The 21,158-nt window shown below is 42.9% G+C and overlaps 1 protein-coding gene across 7 annotated transcripts in view; it reads right to left on the bottom strand.

The window, feature by feature from the left end:
• LOC144260827 (nuclear GTPase SLIP-GC-like) overlaps nucleotides 1–21,158 on the bottom strand; it is a 105,541-nt gene that overhangs the window by 58,220 nt on the left and 26,163 nt on the right. For 5 of the 7 annotated variants that reach the window (XM_077809625.1, XM_077809621.1, XM_077809623.1 and 2 more), the window contains exons 7-9: nucleotides 19,332–20,739; nucleotides 13,811–14,036; nucleotides 65–277 (exon numbers count right to left, since the gene is read on the bottom strand). In XM_077809625.1, coding sequence (XP_077665751.1) covers nucleotides 65–277; nucleotides 13,811–14,036; nucleotides 19,332–20,739 — 1,847 coding nt within the window. Of the gene's footprint in view, nucleotides 1–64; nucleotides 278–3,650; nucleotides 3,681–13,810; nucleotides 14,037–19,331; nucleotides 20,740–21,158 lie in introns of those variants that run through there. The other 2 variants (XM_077809628.1, XM_077809627.1) reach the window with 2 other exon arrangements.

Below are 21,158 nucleotides of genomic sequence, written 5' to 3'. Positions count from 1 at the left end.
GTGTGAAATAGCCTGAATGGGTGAAGATATAGGAAGGCCACACCTCAAATCATGCTGTGTTTACCTTCTCTGCAGAGATGTGCTTTACTGTCCCAAGATGCTGAGTCACCTCCTTCATCTCCTTCAGCTTTGGAAGTTCTGCTATCGTCCCATATACAGCTTTCACACGACTATAGGCAGCGCCAGCTTCAGTCTTGCGATCTGGGCATCGTTTCTTTAAGTTACCAGATTTGTCTTTCATATCTTCTAGGAGAGCTTTCAGCTCATTATCCCACTCCTGAAGTGGGAAATACAGAAACAATTGAGACAATACTCCAAAAGAGTAAGTTTGTCATTTGTTATATGTAGAATAACTATTCAAGTTAAAATGAATCAAGACCAGATGCTGTTTGCCCTAAGATATTTTTACCACATACAGAGGAGTGAGTTCTATTACTATTGCTCTGCTGAGACCAAGAAACCCTTTTTAACTGATTACACTAGCTAGTCAGTAAAACAGGAAATATTTTCAAACATTTTTAAAACCTTTTTTTGTTTGTTTTTTCCCCTTGAAGACTGATGAAAGTTTTCCATTCAGCTCCGATTCTCTCCCTCAGATATTTATACAGCTCCCTTTTACCACAGTACCTAAGCACTAAAATTAAACATACAATATGAACAGCATCACCAACGACTGGTACAAAGAACGGCTACTGAAAAGATCCAAGATAGTTCCAACATATAGAATGAGCAACATTCCTATTTTTAAACAGGATGACAGAGGATCGATTTAAATAATTATTTGAATCACCAAGAAGAAATCCTCCATTTCAATCTTTGATTTTAATCTACTTTTCCACTTGTACTTCAATTATTTTCTGAAGAAAGGTGCATTCTCACTGGTTGATATAATCATTAAAATATGTTGTTTTACAACTAGACAGAGCCTCTATACTAGCTCTGATACATCTTTTTGCTACCTAAGAGGGTACACTATAACTATATACATTTATTTAAGCAGTTATATGGCTTAATATTTTCAGATCCTTCTTACCTGCATTTTTAGTATGTTAGAAAATGGTGAATGATATATTGCTTACTTATTAATAAACATTTTGCACATAATTTGTGTCAATCTGCATTAGAAGGGTAATTTGAATTTAATTAAACACACAAAATAGCATATTTATTATTTAAATGTTTTAGAATCCTAGAAACGTAGGACCGGAAGGTACCTCAATAGATCATCTAGTCCAATCCCCTGTATTGAGACAGGACTAAGAATTATCTAGACCATCCCAACAGGTGTTTTTCTAACCTGTTCTTAAAAACCTCCAATGACACAGATTCCACAACCTCCCTAGGTAATTTTTTCCACTGCTTAACTACCCTAAACTTTTCCTAATGTCTAACCTAAACCGTCCTTGTTGCAATTTAAGCCCATTACTTCTTGTCCATCCTCGGTGGATAAGGAGAATAATTTATCACCCTCCTCTTTATAACCACCTTTTATACACTTGAAGACTATTATGTCCCCCCTCACCCAGTTTTTCCAATCTTCCCCCATAGGTCATGTTTTCTAGAACTTTGATCAGTTTTGTTCCTCTCCTCTGGACTTTCTCCAATTTGTCTTCATCATTCCCAAAGTGTGGTGCCCAAAACTTGATGCAGTACTCCAGCTGAGTACTGAGTAGAATGGGAGAATTATTTCTCATGTCTTGCTTACAACACTCCTGCTAATACATCCCAGACTGATGTTTCCTTTTTTTGCAACTTGTGTTACACCATTGACTCATATTTAGTTTGTGATAGATTATAATCCCCAGATCCCTCCTAGGAAGTAATTTCCCATTTTATATTTGTGCAATTGAGTATTCCTTCCTAAATATAGTGCTTTGCATTTGTAGTTATTAAATTTCATCCTATCTATTTCAGGCCATTTTTCCAGTTTGCCATGATCATTTTGAATTTTAATCCTGTCCTCCAAAGCACTTGCAACCCCTCCCAGATTGGTACTGTCAGCAAATTTTAAGTGTACTCTCTATGCCATTATCCAAATCATTTATGAAGACATTGATTATAACAAGACCCAGGACAGATCTCTGTGAGACCCCTTCCAGCTTTTCTGTGAACTACTGATAACTACTCTGAGTACAGTTTTCCAACTAGTTGTTCACCCACCTTATAGTAGGTTTGTTTAGGCTATGTTTCTCTAGTTTGCTTATGAGAAGAACATGTGAGACCTTACTGAAGTCGAGATATATCACATCTACGACTTCCCCCCATCCACAAGGCTTATTACCCTGCCAAAGAAGAATATTAAGCTGGTTTGACATTTGTTTTTGACAAATCTATGTTGACTTACTTATCACTGTATCTGCTAGGTGCTTACAAACTGATTGGTTATTTGCTCCATTATCTTTCTGGGTACGGAAATTAAGCTGACTGGTCTATGATTCCCTGGATTATCCTTATTTCCCTTTATAATAGATAACTACTGGTTCTACTGTATTACCTACGAACACCAGAGTTACAAACTGACCAGTCAACCACGCACCTCATTTGGAACCTGAAGTAAATAATCAGGAAGCAACAGAGACCCCCGCCCAAAAAAACAAATACAGTACAGGGCCGCGTTAAACGTAAACTACTAAAAAATAAAAAACAAAAGGAAAGCAGTATTTTTCTTCTGCAACGTAAAGTTTCAAAGCTGTATTAAGTCAATGTTCAGTTGTAAACTTTTGAAAGAACCATAATGTTTTGTCAGAGAAGTGAGCTGTAGCTCATGAAAGCTCATGCTCAAATAAATTGGTTAGTCTCTAAGGTGCCACAAGTACTCCTTTTCTTTTTGCGAATACAGACTAACACGGCTGTTACTCTGAAACCGAACATTTCAGAGTCACTAACTACCTCAATTCCTGAGGGGTTTATAACTCTGAAATTCTACTCTATATTTGCCCTTTCCCAGTCCTCTGGGATCTCTCCAGCTGTCCATGAATTCTCAAAGATAATTGCTAATGGCTCAGAGATCTCTTCAGCAATTTCCTTAAGTACTTGGGATGCATTTTGGTCAGGCCCTGACACCTTGAAGACATCTAACTTATCTAATTAATTCTTTAACTTGCTCTTCCCCTATTTTAGCCTCAGATTCTACCCAATCAATGTTTACCATGTGAATACCGAAACAAAAACGGCAGTTAACATTTCAGCCATTGCTGTGTTTTCCATTATCGTTCCCTACTTGTTGAGCAATGGACCTAACCTGTCCTCGGTCTGGTCTTCCTTTTGCTCCTAATGTATTTGTAAAATGTTTTCTTGTTACCCTTTATATCCTCAGCTAGTTTAATCTCATTTTGGGTCTTGGCCTTTCTAATTTTGTTGCTACATGCTTGGGTTGTTTTTTTTTTTTATATTCATGCTTAATAATTTGACCTAGTTTCCACTTTTTGTATGACTCTCTTGAACATCTCTTGGTTAAGCCAGTAGATTTTAAGAGATTATAAGAAATGTTGCCCTTCACATATTTTGTACTAAATTCAGATTTCATTTTAAACAGGTTTATTGCTAAGAAGAGAAAAAACCAACAATTTAAATAAACAAAAAATTGAAAAATCTGATTCAATAAAATTAGATTTTTAATTATTTTTTTTAAGTCACTGATTTTTATCCACCTTGCAGGATGAATTCATCTCCGACATTAACTTAAACAAATCCAACACTGCACCAAGGATGAATCCAGCCTTTCAAGTACCACTTAGGTAACCAGCCTAAATAGATTTCTGCTCCGGAGGCAGTGGAGGAAGATCTGAACAGCAGCTGAAATGACTGAAAATGATAAAAGGAAGCTAAACCTGATACAATATACAGAGAAGGACCCATTGAAGAGAAATCAAGTGGAATAAAAGGAGACAAGAGAAAATACTATACGCTATACACAGAAAAGAAAGCCATTTAACAGTGCCCTCAGCAGGTATTATGGAAGGTAGAGAGAAGGGTGCAAGGGAGGTTGAATGGAGAGCTGAAAGTCTTCAGGATTTGGGGATGGGAAGTAGTAACTAGTAATCCAGAATGTCAGCTCGATAGCGAGGGGCTAGGGTAGAGATGTAAATCTAAATAAAATCTGTACTTTATCCCTCACTCGGCCTCTGTTTTTGGAGCCTCCTTCCACTGAAAAGCTCCAATGTCTGCCACCACTGCCACTCACAGCCTTGCCAAACAGCAGCGGAGTGAACTCAGACTCCTCTCCATTTCACTGCTCCCCACAGAGGTCTAAATAGCAGACAATGACAAAAGCTAGTCGCTCTGCTGCATCTTGGAAGAACTAAAAAGTAGCAGTAGCAAAGGCAACAGAGCAGTCTATCTGCAAAAAACAACAAACACAACTGCATCAGTTTACTCTCAAATCAAGTTTGGAAGGCTATCTTGTCAACCATAAGTGATATAAAGGGAAGTTATTTACCATAAGGTAACTGAAGTCCTTTGAGATGTGTGGTCCCTATCTGTATTCTCCTGTGGGTATGCATGCACTCCACATGCTTGAGACCAGCAAATTCTTGCAAGTAGCATCCACTGGTCCATGCCTGCATCCTTGCTCTCCTTGTGTTCTGTATCGAGATTGAGAGGCAGGGTGGACCAAATGCCTCTCCAGTTTCTTCTCTACTGCGAACCTTATGATCCAAAGCACAAGGGAAGGAAGCAAGGTAGTGGCATACAGAAAAGGACCAGGCATTTTGGAAAAGTTCTAGTTACAAAAGGGTAGTGACTTCCCTTTCTTCTTCACGTGCTGATCCCTATGTGTAATTCACTATGGGTGACTGATAAGCAATACTCGGAGGAGGTGATGCAAAGATGCAGGTGATATAGCTGCTTGTAGAACCACAGTCCCAAAGGATAAGTCAGTGGAGGAGTCTTAGTTCAGTGGGTAATGCCTTGTGAACATATGCACAGAACTCCATATTGCTGCCTTGCAAATATCAAGTGGGGGTACCTTCTGAAGCAATGCTACCGAGGCTGCTTGTGCTCTGGTACCAGTGAGCCCATACTGCATGTAGGGGAGGAAGATGTGCCAAATGATAAAGCAGGATGCAGCCAGAGATCCATCTAGAGATTGTCTGGGAGGAAATAGCTTGTCCTCAGACTCGTTCTGCTATAGCAACAAACAATCAAGATGACTCTCTGATCTGTTCTGTTCGCTGCAGGTAGATGTGCATTGGCCTCGTCACATCAAGGAACGAAGCCCTTTTCTCTTCAATGGAGGCAGGAGGCTTCGGGAAGAACACCATGAGTGGACTGTCTGGTTTACGTGAACTTCTGAAACTGCCTTAGGGATGAATTTCAGGTGCAGCTGTAGCAAGACTGTGCGTCTTTATGGAAAATTGCGTAAGGTGGGTCTGTCGTTAGGGCCACAAGCTCACCTGCTCTTCTGTCCAAGGTGATAGCAACAAGGAAGATAATGTTCATTGATAGGTAAGACACTGAACATGTAGCAAAGGGGTCAAAAGCTGGCTTAGTGAATGCAAAAAGTACTAAGTTGAGGTTCCAGTGAAAAGTTGATTTTGTTACTGGCAGAAAGGTTCTGGTTAATCCATCTAGGAATCTAGAAGTTACTGTGTGAATAAAAATAAAGTAGCTATCTGCTGGTTTTTTATAAAAGTTGCTTGCCACCAGGCAAACCTGTATCAAGCTAAGGGAAGACCAACCTTGTGGGTAAGGAGGGAGACTGCAAGAATATCCGCTGTATCTGCAGATATATGATTCTGCTGGTCCCGAAGGAGAAGCGCTTCCACTTAGACAGCTAACATTTTTCTGATGGAATCTTTTCTGCTGGTCAAGCTGTCTCAAGTGGGTCAAGAGCACGAGTGCCAACCTTGGGCAGACTGTCAAGGAGCAGGGCACAAGCCCCAGATTGATTGATGGTTCTATAATTAGATTTCACCAACCAAGTAACAAGTGTGAACTCCTCAATGACTATATCAGCCTTTCCCTGGAGTCACAGACAGTCCACTTGGGCATTCTGGTCTATCTTGAACCCAGGCAAGCCTGCCTTTGTGACAGATGGTCCTTTACACCAAAAATCACAATATTCAGGTTACTCCCAGTCCCCAAGGGCAAGTCACTTATCCCAGGCCAATTGTACCCATGCGCACTCAAAGACAAAACTTGTAGCCAATCGTGTAATAAACTAAAGATTTATTAATGAAGAAAAAGAAACAAGAGTTATTTGCAAGGTTAAAGCAGATATACATACTCAAATGAGTTACAATCTTAGGTTCCAAAAGGTGATTGTAACTGCTGTATATGCCAGATCCATATGTCCCCTAAGGCAAGCTATGCAGCTTGAGGATCCCCTGCTTATGTTTAGAAATCTTTGCCCTTCAAAAGTTCAAGCCACACAGAGCTACAGTTCCTTCTGGTCGGGCATTTTTATTTTCTTCCCCCAGAGTTCAAACTGATGGCAGAGTGTCCAAGTGCAAGCCTCTCTTTATGGGTAGGGGGGACCATGGGGGGCAGGGAAGCAATCAACAAAGTCTGTCCTTTGTTGTTTCACAATGGCTCATTTACCCTCAGTGGACCTTCTTGTGTGCAGAACAAGCACTTTACATTAATGAATGCTTCTTTGCTGTTTGGTGAGTAACTCAATTGCAAATGCAAACTCTCAATATAACTTTATACCATGGGCTAACAGAGGTTAAGTGAGATCAATACATGCAGCATCCTACAAGCATTTCATCAGGTCTAAACACTAAAACACATTCTTCCTGTCGACTTAACATCTATTTCACAACACCACAAACACAGAGGTAAGCCAGACTGGTTCCAGCTATGCTTTTGTCAGTGTTCAGTGAGACCTGGGCATAAGCTGGCACCTGGTCTGCCAGCATCACACTGCTGTTCTCGAGAATGACTTGCTCAGCCTCAGAACAGGAACGTTCCACATTCCAGGCCCATCCAAATACGAAGCCATGGGGTGAAAGGCACCTGAGTTTGGATGCCTGAGCCTGCCATTCTCTTGAGTCAGACAATCTGGGAGGGTTGAATGCTGATGAGAGGACGTGCTGACGTATTTAGGAGGCTTATAAACCAGAACTGTTTGGGTCCTTTGGCCTCAATGAAGATGACTCAGGCTCTGTCTGGCTGAATTTTCCAAAGAACCAAGGTAGCAGCAGAATGAATAGTTTAAGTGGTGTCCAATGGAGTAGGAAGAGTGTGTCACCCCTGGAGCAGCAAGTGTTGCATTTCTTGTTTTCCCGGGAGGTGAAAGAGTCCCAAGTGGGGGTTCCCACTGAATGAAAATGCTGTTCACCACTGAATCAAGCAATCCACATCATACTGTATCAGTGACCTGTCCACTTAATTATTTACCACTCCACTAGTGTGTGTCTCATTTGAAACATTTATCAGTGATTATTTTATGTTTTATCAAGAGCTATGAATCATGAGTTCTTTTCCCGGGTTGGTATTATCAATACCAATATAACCGCGTGGAATTTTAGTTTGTGAATAAAAACATTGAGTTGTCACAGGTCGAGACTGGGTCTCCATACTGCCTTCTTTTTGTGAACGAGGAAATATTTCACACATAAACCTCTTCCCAATGCTGAAGAGGTACCTGCACTATTGGTCCCTGCTGGAGGAGAGAGAGTATCTCCTCGTAAGAGTGGTCCCTGAAAAGGGAAGGGGAAGGAGGTTTTGGAGGAGGAGGAGAGAATTGATTGTATAACTGAAATGGATTATATCCTGCACCCACTTGTTTGTTGTTACTGCCCTCCAGCTGTGGGGCAGGGGTGGGAGGCAGAAGAGTGCTAGGCAGCTACCAAAGGAGACCTGGGAATTGGGTAGAGATGGCATCAACTTTGGTTCACAACTCCTGAACATTTTGTCAAAAGTATCTTTCGGCCAGGAGGTGCGGTTGGGCTGATGTGGTTAAGTGGAGGGTGCAGGGTACTATGCCTTTGGGCCTTCTCTGTCTTTTATGAGGCAGTTCATAAGAACGCTGATGGTAAAATGGTTGAGGCATAGGCCTCTATTTGTATGGTTATTAATGGTATTTCCTCTTCAGGGTGGATATATATATTTAATATATATATATTTTTTAAAAAAAGATTTGGCCACCAGTGTGTCTTCACCGATAAGGGCCAGAAATTTAGCCCTGTCCTGCTAGGATAGTTTGTCCTTAAAATCTAGGAACTCTGAATAATTTAGAAAAATCATACTTAGTCCAATATTCTAAATTGGAGGTTAGTAGATTTAAACACCTTCCTCTCTAACAGATCCAGATGTCTGGCCTCCTGGTCAGTACCAGGCTCTTGGGTGTTGCTGCCTAGATCTTTCAGTGACATCCTGAACAACCAGAGTTTAGTGCAGGATGGGTAAATAAAATCTCTGCCCCTTTTGCAAGCATAAAGGAACACTTCTCAGCCCTCTTGGGGGAAGGACACAGATTACTGTCGTATGCCAAATTGCTCTTGCCAATTCCAGTATGTCTGTGTTCCCTGGGTGTGCTATCCAGTTGGATCCCGTGGGTTTCAGGATGTCCAAAAGCTTATGTTGAGCGTCCTGGATCTCGTCAGGAGACGTGGAGCACTTGGGCAAAACTCTGTAGCAGTTCCTGGAATTGCTTGTGGTCACCTGGAGAGGATGGCGAAGCTGGAGCATCTGCCTCATTCAGAGAAGAGGAAGATGATGTAGAAAGAGAGCCTGAAATATAAGCGCTCATATCGAAGGCCTGAGCTAAAGCCGCGGGCCAAGCTTTGCTGATATAAAGCAAAGTTAGCACAAGTCAGGCTGTAAGCAAAGATCAGGCTCTGCCTGTGTGCAAGCTCACAGAATCTGGCAAGCACAGGGCCGATATTGCAGAAACGCACACTCCTAAGAAGAGCTAAGCACAGAGCACTCAGGCATCCCGATCTCAAGTGGTACCAGAACATCCCTGATATCAAGGACGGTACAAAAACATTCCCCAAGGATAACAGGAACACACTGACCCCTCCAATAAGATAAGGTCAGGATGACAGGGTGATGAATAGAGATGTTTTGATCGAACCAACATGTACGAGGAGCTGGGTAATAACTAGCCCTGTGTGGGGGCAGTAACTATGTCAGAGGAGCAGTACGTAACTTGTTTGTGTCAGGGTCTAAAGAGGTATCTCTCGGAGTGTGTGTCTTGGTCCAGCCGAGGGGGAAAGGAAAGTCCCACTATCCACTGGGCTGCATTCATTGTCACAGGCATACATGTCTTAGTATCCTTGTAGAGTCTGCCAGGTGCTATTACCATGCTTTGTCGGCAATAAACCTGGCCTGGCACCTTTGGATCTTCTGGTCATTGAGTGGTTTGCTCGAGGTCTGCTGTGCCGGCTGTCTTCACAGAGCTGGGGCAGCACACAGGGAGAATACACACACGCAGCTGAACATCTAACCACAGAAGATACCCTTGTCAGTACCAGCAGAACCATACTCTTCCTCTTCTGTAGGCTCAGAAGGAAGTTCTGGTTGTTCTCTTGGAGCGGAGGGGTGATCTGACTCCTTATTAGATTACACAGACCTTGGGTGTTGTGTGCATTGGGTCCCATGGACCCAACAGGGCCAGAAGAAAGGTTTGAAGGTGGGTTGCAGAGGTCCCCAAGACATAGGGGGTACCACCAGTCCCAAAGGGAGGATGTCCTGGTTTGGGTGGGGGAGTTTGGTTCCAGGAAGCTCTTGATCTCCTGTTTGGATTGTTCTCCATCAATGAGGCAATGACAGTTCCTCCAGTAGATTTGACTCCCCCAATAACAAGGTCAGGTCTGACAATCAATGGTGCAGTTGATCCTATCAAAGGAAAGCTGTAGGTGGTAGACTGGATAGGGTCCCATAGCTCATGTCTCCAGGTGGGGTCAAGATCTCTCTGGTAATGGCTGCTCCTGGCAACAGAGGAGACTGCAGATCCAGGAAAACAAAGACATCCCCGGGAGTGGAGTCCTTCTGCTCTACCCGCGGTGTGTGCGGTTCTGTCCACCCACACCAAGAGAGCTGACGTAGGAAGGCTCTGAGTTGGCGGATCCATATGGGGTTGGAGCATTACTGCCGGTGGCTGAGGTTCTCGATGGGTGCTCTTTGTCAGTACTGGTGGTTCTCTGCCTTTCGACCTCAAAGGTGGTGTTAATGCTGCTGGGTGTCTGTGCTGCTCCTATGCTGTTTGTGGCACTCCAGGATTAGCTGCACCAGAGTAGCTTGCAGATTCAGAAGACCTCTACGTTAATCATGAAGACAGACCACAGACTTGGTTCAGTGACGAAGGTGCCCTGGCTCAACACATATGCCCACAACAAGAACTAAGAAGCAGAAAGTCACATCCTCACATTCCATCTACATTCCATCAAAACAACGTAATATTGGGCTGTTAAGGTGGCGATCCTGTCCCAAGAGTACCCACCACCACCAGATAAAGGAACAGATCTTAAGATATTTAAAAAAAAAAAAAGGAGTACTTGTGGCACCTTAGAGACTAACCAATTTATGTGAGCGTAAGCTTTCGTGAGCTACAGCTCACTTCACTCTGAAACCTGAAGATATTTAAAGAAAACTTTGTTTGATAGCATCTGTCTGGCAATAGGGTGACCAGATGTCCCAATTTTATAGGGACAGTCCCGATTTTTGGGTCTTTTTCTCATATAGGTTCCTATTACCCCTCTACCCCATCCCGATTTTTCACACTTCCTGTCTGGTCACCCTATCTGGCAAGGAACCACTTCTCACTAGTTGTGACTGTGAAATCTATATTTATTTATTGTTTTGCCTTTATGATCCCTACTTCTCTATTGTTTATCTGTAGGGTCTCTGTCTGATTCTTTAATTCTTCTGTCTGTTGCGTAACTAATCTTGCAAGATTAAAATCAACTAAGGCGGTGGGGTCTGATTGGTTAAAGAATTGTTTCATAATGGACTAGGACTGGTGAAAAATACTGTTTTGTAGGACTTCAGTTTAAAATGATTGGTTACGGCACAGCTAAGCAGGACTCAAGTTTCACTATATAAACTGGGGTCCAAAAGGAAATTCTTTGGGAACCAACTCCAGGACACAGCCCAAGCTCAGAGCTGCCAGACCTCAGCACTCTGCCGATGACACTGTGCAGAAACTGGAGTCCCCGGATGACCTGATCCTGACTGGCCACCAGGAAAAGTTAGTCTGATTTATTGGGAGTGGCGAGCATTGTATGCTTAGTATTTGTATTCTGTTGTAGTAACTGTTAATAAATAGAGGTTAAGGATATTACTGTGTAAGGCTCTTTCATTGGTAAAAAACCCCACAAAACCCACAGAAGATTACACCCTGAACCCTAGGAATTGGGTATGGGTGGCCTTGAGCCTAGGAACTGGGTTAGGGTGGGGGTGCCTAAATTAACCCTTGAGCCCACCAAAAGGTAAACGTGGGGTGTCCTAGAGCGTGCGGGTAACACTTGTACCTCCTAGTTTGAACAAAACATCCTCGTCTGTTATTCTGTCATCCCATCCTTATCTTTATGAGGGGCCTGCGTGTTCCTGTACCATCCTCTCCAGTCAGGAACATGTTTACCTGGTTAGCTGATACCCTGATGTTACTATTCTGACAAAGCCTACTTTGCTTCACCACCTTTGGTTCATACTGCTAGGCGTGCCTAGGGCTCCCCTACAGATGGTACCTGCCGATGGCAATGCTGCCAGGGCAGAGTCTAGTATCAGCAGAACCTTGTTCCTATGCATCTTTATATTGTGGCCCTGGGACTCAAGACATGCTAAGTCTTCGGGACCTGGGGATGAAGACTTGCCTGACTTGGATGGAGTTGGGGGGGAAAGGGAGGATCATCCTCTTCAGAGTGGTCTGCTTTTGTGCTTATGAGAGTGTCCCCTGCTTTCCTGAGCAAACCCTAATGGAGGGTCCATAAGTATGATCTTCCTCACACTTGCGTCAGGCCTCATGCTAGGAGACGCGCTACTTGATGACTCTGGCCAATGTACAGGGAGGTTCCTCCAGTCTGGGTCTGACTGGGGCCTTATAGCCTTCCCCAGGAAGTTAGAATTCCCACACCTGACAGGTCCGGCTGGGGCAGACACAACAGATACACCACTTGGTGAAGAGATGAGCCTCCCTGAGGCAAGTGCAGACAATGCCGATGATCATCACTGTCAAGAAAAGAGGAGGGACAGGAAACGCAGCTTTTAAAGCCCAGTATTCTGGATATAATCTGATTTCAATACCAGAAAGCTGGGAAGGTTCCCCATGGTGGGGACGCTATCTAACCACTAACTAGTATTAATAGTTCTATTAGTATAGCTACACTGAAGATAAAATTGATGAAGAAACTGGAGAGGCAATTGCTCCACCCCACCACTTATGATTTTGGTGCAGAGCATGAGGACAGCAGGAGCACAGATGCAGACCAATGTACATTACTTGCAAGAATTCTCCTGTCTCAGACACATGGAGCACACGTGTACTCACAGCGGAATACACAGAGACCAGCATTTGAAGAAGAAATTAAGTTTACTTACCTGTAACCTAAGTTCTTCAAGATGGGCTCTGCATATTCACACTCATGGGATGCACCTATTGGGTGTGCTCAGCCAGTGGAATTTTTCCTAGCTGTACCTCCTGGAGTGCTCACAAGCTCCCCCAGTCTCTCCCCTCACCATTCAAACATTCTAAGGGTGAGACCACTCAAAGAAGAAACTTAGGCCGTGATTGTGTGCACAAAACTTGAGACGTTTTTCAAAGGGTCTGATTTTCACAGGGGAGCAATTTCTGAAGATCAGGCTCTTTCAAATGGGCACCAAACAATTAAGGCACCCAAAACCATTTTTTTTAAATTAAATGCAAGTCTAAGCTTATATTAGGAAGAGGCTAATGGCACTTGCCTGGGAAAAACTTCAAGCTCACCAAGGACAAGTGGAATTTTCAAACCCTGGCACAGTAAATCTTAAAAGTAGCATCCAACTAAAAGGTCAAATTACCATCATCACAGACCCCACAAGCCTTAACATCTCTTTGGAACAAGGCCAGAGAGATTTTTATCTCATTATATTTAGTTATGTTACTTCTCTGTTTAGAAACCTATTAACTTCTAACCAAAAATAAGACATAAATTTATAACAGTGAGAGTAACCACTGGAACAAATTTACCAATGGTCATAGTGCATTTTCCATCACTGATAATTTTTAAGTCAAGGCTGGATGTTTCTCTTAAAGATACGCTCTAGGAATTTTTGTGGAAGTTTTATGGCCTGTGTCCTACAGGAGGTCAGACTAGATGATAACAGTCATCCTTTTTGGCCTTGGACTCTATGAAACCCCTACAAATTATAATACAACCCCAAAGATCTAGAAGGGTACCCAGTATTTTCTGATGAATAGCATTCAGATGATAGTAAAACTGTTCAAACGGCATTGAAAAGATTGCATGACAAGTTGCTAACCTGCCCATGCAATGAAGAACATGCCAGTTAGTTTTGCAGATTGGCTTTAAAGGGTCTCTGCAAACTGGAACATTCACTCAGGAGTGTAGTGAAACCCATAAAGGATGGAGACTGGGAGCAAGACAATACAACTTAGGTTAATGGGTTTCAGGATTCAAAGTTAGAGGACACATCCATGAGGAGACAGGGAGCGAGAGAAACAGACAGACACGTCATAGATTTCAGATTTTGCCCATGAAATGTTGCGTGCCAACACAAAATGCATCTGCACTCCACAGGAATGAAATTACTCTTCTTTAACCCCTTTACCCTAACACCATAGGCTCCCAATGTCGTCATACAACCATTCTGCTGGCAGAATTTAGCCATTTTAGGGATATTTAGATTTATCTTTGCTACCTACTTCTTTAGAAAGAAACTCCACATCTGCTTCATATAGACTCTTCCCACCGGTTTTGGAGATCTCCACCACCACAGCAGTGCAGGCTCTCATGGCAGATGTAGGCAGCACGGCTTCCTCATCCAGCAAGGCATTTAACAAGCTGCTTTTCCCTGCCCCGGTGTTCCCCACCACTGCAATGTAGGTCTTTGGCATTTTTGTATCTTTCTGCAACTTTTCAATCTGTTCTCTTTATTTTATTTAAAAAAAAAAAAAGGCAGAATTATGAAGCAGTCACCTGGCAACATTTAACTTAAGCTTTCAATTTGCATAAGCAGCTATTCTGACTGATGGAAGTTGAATTACCTACCACGCTCCCAAAATTACTCCACCAGAGATCAAATCAGAACTAGAGGGTTGTATCCTACTTCTGGTATTTTTGAAGTCACCACCACCCTCAAACATTTCACTTACAACATACAGCAATACAACCACCTACTTTAATCATGAGGGTAACTAACTACTGGAACAATTTAGCCAGGCTCATGTTGGATTCTCCATCACTGGTAACATTTAAATCAAGACTGGATGTTTTTCTAAGAGGTCTGCTTTAGGAATTATTTTAGGGTAGTTTATGGCCTGTGTTATACAGGAGGTCAGATTAGATGATCACCATGGTCCCTTCCAGCCTTGGAACTTAGGTATCATCCGTTCTTACCCTGGTAGGATCGTTGCCCCTGCTAATACTGTTATTTACTTGCTGCAATGTTTGACAAATCCACATGACTTCCAGGCTTGGTCACAGCTTAACAACCTAGGCACATGAGCAAATCTCATCTCTCTCAAACACTGTGGTTTCTTCCCTCCCCTCCCCCCATAAGCCGCTCTTCAGCAATCAACAAGATTTAATGTTATTCTACAGAATAACTGTCTGCCTCCAACATTTACACCTATGTAAATAAGCAGCCAGGAAGGTGGAACAAGCCAGGACATCCAGAACAAAATCAGTAAAGCCAGGAACACCTTCAGAAGCTTAAATACAGTCTGGAAATCACTGAAATACAACACCAAAACCAAACTCAAGATTTATCAGAGCTGCGTACTTTCAACACTACTTTATGGTGCAGAATGCTGGAGAATGAGAAAGTAGGACACATCCAAACTGATTCCATCACCAGAGTAGCAATAAGATGGACACCAGAAGACAATTGAAAACGAGGCTGCCCGAGAACAACATGGTGAAGAGCTGTGGAAGCTGAGCTGAAAAACCTGGGGAACCATGGAAAGACTCGCCAGAAACAGACAGGAATGGAAGAGCATCATCACTGCCCTAAATGCCAGAGGCGTAATAGGAACATGAAGATGATGCAATAAGCAATTAATAAATATCAGAGAAGTGTGACTCAATCTTCTGCAAAGGATTCAACTCAGGTTTTCTTTAAGAATTGAAGAGCTCTGTTAAAATACTAGCACGTCACTGCACCACTGACAATACAGAATATATGTATGCTGCAGTTATATTCAATATAGAGGAGAATTATTTTTATTGCATTTGGACAGAGCACCCCCATGGAACTTATTGCTAGTATTTATGTGCTGTCATCTTGAGGGACCTCTATGCTTATCCCTTGCTAAGATATATTGCTTTCTTGGTTTATATAACAATTCATGATACAGTTTTAAGTATTTTAGTGCTCCTGAGACCACAGGAAAACTGAAAATTGCAACTATCTAAAGAGTACTTATGTCTGCTCCAGACTAACAGAAAAGTATCACAGTTGTGCATCTAATAAATTCCAAATTACAGAACTATGCTTACTTAGGAAGTATGATGGGATGTACTAGCTCTTTGGGGTTCATTAAAGAATCTTCTGTGACAACAGCATCCTAATCCAAATGAGCCTTTGGAAAGAAAATCCATTACCGCTGCATCTATTGCAGGGATTTATCCGAGGACTAGCAGGAGTTCACAAAGTGGGTTTGCTTTAGCAAGTGACCTTTGGCACCCTGTCAATTAACCCAGCAGGAATCATAACACCTGCTGCTAGCCTTCCTTAGAAGCTCAATGAGACAAGCCAGTGAGTTTCAGTCAGAACATTAGCCTATAGAGTTAGGAGGAGTGATTTTTTGTGCAGTTTTGACTGTTTATTAGCAGTATTTATCCTGCAGTAGCTCCCAGAGGCCCTGATCAGGATGAGTGTTCCAGTCTGCTGTAGATTGCACAAATTCATGACATGGTTCTTGTCCCAAAGAGCTTGCAATTTAAGTTTCCATTTTAAAAAAAAACAGGTGTTGTTGGTCTAGAACTGTAGTTAAAGAGACTGGCCTAGAAGCGTAGGTAGGAGAAGTCTATGGTATGCCCTTAGGCCCTTCACAGAACAAGAATGCCAAATAAAGCACCCCAGAACATTGGAAAGACTTTGTTAGCCAGTGTGTGGTGTGTCTTAGTGTATGAGGGAGTGGAGGTGGCAGAGTACAGTATTACCGGAAGGAAAAGAGACACAATATTGTACTACTGTATTCCAGCCATACTCGTTATGCACATTAATTAGACATTTCCAGTGATATAAAGCTTCTGTTTCTAATTTTTAGATATCACAAGATAAACAGACCTTAAACCGGTCTCTGGTGCAGAACTGAATTACCAGTCTTGGGTTTCAAGAGGGTGGGTATTTTTGTGTTTAACTTTTTAGGGAAGCTGTGTGTGAAACAAACGTACATCTGAGGAAACCTAAACATGCATTTATAAAATTAAGTTAATCCACACCTTGGAGGCATCTACCCCCAAGAAAAATATTCTCCCATTAAAATAATGCAACATAGTGAACTCATACAACTTTAATGAGTGAGATATACTTTGAAGTCCTTTGATTTGAGGAAGGCTATGGTCATCGAGCATAACGTCAACATTATGTCAATACTAAAGAGAGAGACAGAAGGAGAGTGAGAGATGGATGGATGGAAGGAAGAAAAACGAGCGGCCCATCCACAATACCCCTGCTCGGGGCTCTAGGGGTGTATCTGTGCGGATTTGTTCTTGTGCTTTTTCAGGGAGTTTCTTGAGCAGATGGTGTAGTTTCTTTTGGTAACCCTCAGTGGGATCAGAGGGACCATCTGCTCAAGAAACTCCCTGAAAAAGCACAAGAACTAATCTGCACAGACACACCCTAGAACCCTGACCTAGGGTATTCTATCTGCTACCCAAGATCCATAAACCTGGAAATCCTGGACGCCCCATCATCTCAGGCATTGGCACCCTGACAGCAGGATTGTCTGGCTATGTAGACTCCCTCCTCAGGCCCTACGCTAGCAGCACTCCTAGCTATCTTCAAGACACCACTGACTTCCTGAAAAAACTACAATCCATCGGTGATCTTCCTGATAACACCATCCTAGCCACTATGGATGTAGAAGCCCTCTACACCAACATTCTACACAAAGATGGACTACAAGCTGTCAGGAACAGTATCCCCAATAATGTCACGGCAAACCTGGTGGCTGAACTTTGTGACTTCGTCCTCACCCATAACTATTTCACATTTGGGGTCAATGTATACCTTCAAATCAGCGGCACTGCTATGGGTACCCGCAGGGCCCCACACTATGCCAACATTTTTATGGCTGACTTAGAACAACGCTTCCTCAGCTCTCGTCCCCTAATCCCCCTACTCTACTTGCGCTACATTGATGACATCATCATCATCTGGACCCATGGAAAAGAAGCCTTTGAGGAATTCCACCATGATTTCAACAATTTCCATCCCACCATCAACCTCAGCCTGGACCAGTCCACACAAGAGATCCACTTCCTGGATACTACGGTGCTCATAAGCGATGGTCACATAAATACCACCCTATACCAGAAACCTACTGACCGCTATACTTTCCTACATGCCTCCAGCTTTTATCCAGACCACACCACACGATCCTTTGTCTACAGCCAAGCTCTATGATACAACTGCATTTGCTCCAACCCCTCAGACAGAGACAAACACCTACAAGATCTCTATCAAGTGTTCTTACAACTACAATACCCACCTGCTGAAGTGAAGAAACAGGTTGACAGAGCCAGAAGAGTACCCAGAAGTTACCTACCACAGGACAGGCCCAACAAAGAAAATAACAGAACGCCACTAGCCATCACCTTCAGCCCCCAACTAAAACCTCTCCAACACATCATCAAGGATCTACAACCTATCCTGAAGGACGACCCATCACTCTCACAGATCTTGGCAGACAGGCCAATCCTTGCTTACAGACAGCCCCCCAACCTGAAGCAAATACTCACCAGCAACCACACACCATACAACAAAAACACTAACCCAGGAACCTATCCTTGCAAAAAAGCCCATTGCCAACTATGTCCACATATGTATTCAGGGGACATCATCATAGGGCCTAATCACATCAGCCACACTATCAGAGGCTTGTTCACCTGCGCATCTACCAATGTGATATATGCCATCATGTGCAATGCCCCTCTGCCATGTACATTGGCCCAAATTGGACAGTCTACATAAAAGAATAAATAGACACAAATCAGACGTCAAGAATTATAACATTCAAAAACCAGTCGGAGAACACTTCAGTCTCTCTGGTCACTCGATTACAGACCTAAAAGTCGCAATTCTTCAACAAAAAAACTTCAAAAACAGACTTCAACGAGAGACTGCTGAATTGGAATTAATTTGCAAACTGCACACCATTACATTCGGCTTGAATAAAGACTGGGAGTGGATGTGTCATTACACAAAGTAAAACTATTTCCCCATGTTTATTCCCTCCCCCCCTACTGTTACTCACACGTTCTTGTCAACTGCTGGAAATGGCCCACCTTGATTACCACTACAAAAAGTTGTTTTTCTCTCCTGCTGGTAATAGCTCACCTTACCTGATCACTCGTTACAGTGTGTATGGTAACATCCATTGTTTCATGTTCTCTGTGTATATAAAATCTCCCCACTGTATTTTCCACTACATGCATCCGATGAAGTGAGCTGTAGCTCACGACAGCTTATGCTCAAATAAATTTGTTAGTCTCTAAGGTGCCACAAGTACTCCTTTTCTTTTTGTGGATACAGACTAACACAGCTCCTACTCTGAAACCTGTTTCTGAATTGTAATTGAGAAGACTCAAGGTACGTTAAGTGTAATACATCCACAGGGCCACAAGAGGGCACACTGGAACGGCATGACAACAGGTTCCTGGATATTTGAGTAGTTTCTTGTCCTGACCCCATTAATTTAGGTTTTCATACTGACAACCCATATTGGCTGGATACCATTTCCTCAACAGTTCCTTAAGAAATTCACCACTGGGATGACACCGAATTTGCCACAGTAGCCTAAAACATCCCTGTGAAGTGGCTACTAACACTATTTTACAAATGGATAAACTGAGGCAGAGAGGTTAAAGTGACTTGCCTAAAGTCATGCAGAGAGTCATGAAACCTGCCTTTCAGTATGCTTTGACCAGTACAACCCTGCCTCCCCCTAATGGTCTCATTAGTTTGAGAACTATGGACTCTCAAAAATAAAGCTTTACCTCCATTCCTCCATGTGCACTTTATCAATGCCCTCCACAGCACACAGAGTCTGGGAAATGTCATCAAGCACAGTTTGACATTGACTCAACTGGAACTCAATGTCTCCCTCTGATAAAGCCCAGGCTTTCTGAAGCTCACTCTCCGTTATATTTGTATTACTGGAACTTGCTTTGTGAGCAGAATTTTCAGCATCAGAGAGATTGCCCAGATTTTTGGTTTCAGACAAGAGGCCAATAGCACTTGAACTCTCTGTAGACATGGATGGGAATTCTTCCATATCTTCACTTAAATCCTCGGAATGACAGGAAGCTTCTTCATCCGAAGAGCAAACATGTTCTGAAGCTGGTTGGCTAAACGTACATGCCTCAAACGTACAAGGAGAGAGGACCCGGTCTTGAATCTGAAGATTTGCCATAGACGTTGGTTGAAACGAATGGTCTGGCAGAGAGCTTACTGAAGTCTCTGAGGCACCACATTTGTGCAAAGTTGAGATTACCGGAGAGAAAGTTGTGGGATACTCCTTGAAGTCCAGGCTGCAATGACCAGAAGTGTCAGAAAGCGTCTGTACTTGCAGAGAACACTGCAGATTTTCTTCTTTGAAACCAGGAAAGGCAGCAGGTTCACAAGCTAAACTGTTCAATGTTGACCTAGACAAATCCATACCTTCTAGTTCTGGCACACTGCTCATACTACTAAAATCATTAGTAGTCTGTAAGTCACTGCGGTCTTTCGATCCCACTGCAATACAAGGCTCCAAAGCAACTCTTCCATCCATGTAATCATATAGGTTAGTTTGCCCTTTCTGGTTTTGGGGGCCTCCATGCTGGTTATCTTTAGCAAAGTCCTCCTCTTTGTCAGTTCTCTCATGGTGGCTATTAATCATCTCAGCAGAATCACTTGCCTCAGGAGGAGGAAGCTTAGAGGAAGAGAGTTCCAACTGACTGTTGACATATGAGCTCTGAAGACATCTGCTTACATTACTATCTACAGTCTTTTGAGAAGAACTGCTCACTTTGACTGCAGAAGGAGGGATGGATGCATATGAACTTTTCAGTTTCTTCAGTGATAAAGAGTGTTTGGCTTCAGGCTTGGATGGCGTTTGGGTAAGATGTTCAGTAAGGCTTGTCTGAGAAGTGCTGCATGATCCTGAAGCATCAGGAGAGCCAATTTCCTTTTGATTTGGTGCTGGTTCCTCATCAGCAGACTCTGAAGAAATTGCAACAACAGGGGGACACATTTTGGATGGAGGGGAAATGCTGCTTCTGTTACCACTATCACCATGCTCCTCATGAGAAAGCTCTCTTTTTAACTGCGCCTGAGAATTAATGCATAGTCTTATATGTGACGTAATTTGTTCTTGTATAGGTGAGTTAGCGTTCCAATCCACTGTGGCTGCAGGTGTTAAATCTGGAGGTGAAAAGAAAAAAACACCAAACATTTCATTTGGGATTCACAGAAATCTAGACTATTCCAGTGCCCACTTCGGCTCCTTATATGCCTATCAAATTCAAGCTTCTGCTACTTGCTTCTCAGCTACAACCTTCTCTCCTTTTGCTTTCCCTCCCATGTGCCCTGAATTCTGCCAATGATGCCAGCCTAGATACCCCCTTCATCTCACTCACACTCTGCTACTTTCTGCCTTCTTCCAAGCCACCCCCACACGTGGAATGCCCTCCTTAATGTTTACCAGGTCACCTCCCTCTCTCTCACTCTCAAACCCCACCCCCATGACTTGTCTCTCAAAAGGCCGAGGCAGATTTAAAGCCAACAATGGATCACTGCTTTACTGTGTAATCACGTGATCTTTTTGCTTCACCTCTCCCTTT

Source organism: Eretmochelys imbricata, chromosome 2 (genome assembly GCF_965152235.1).
Source record: "Eretmochelys imbricata isolate rEreImb1 chromosome 2, rEreImb1.hap1, whole genome shotgun sequence".
Lineage (NCBI taxonomy): Eukaryota > Metazoa > Chordata > Testudines > Cheloniidae > Eretmochelys > Eretmochelys imbricata.
This window is presented reverse-complemented; position numbering and strand designations above follow the sequence as displayed.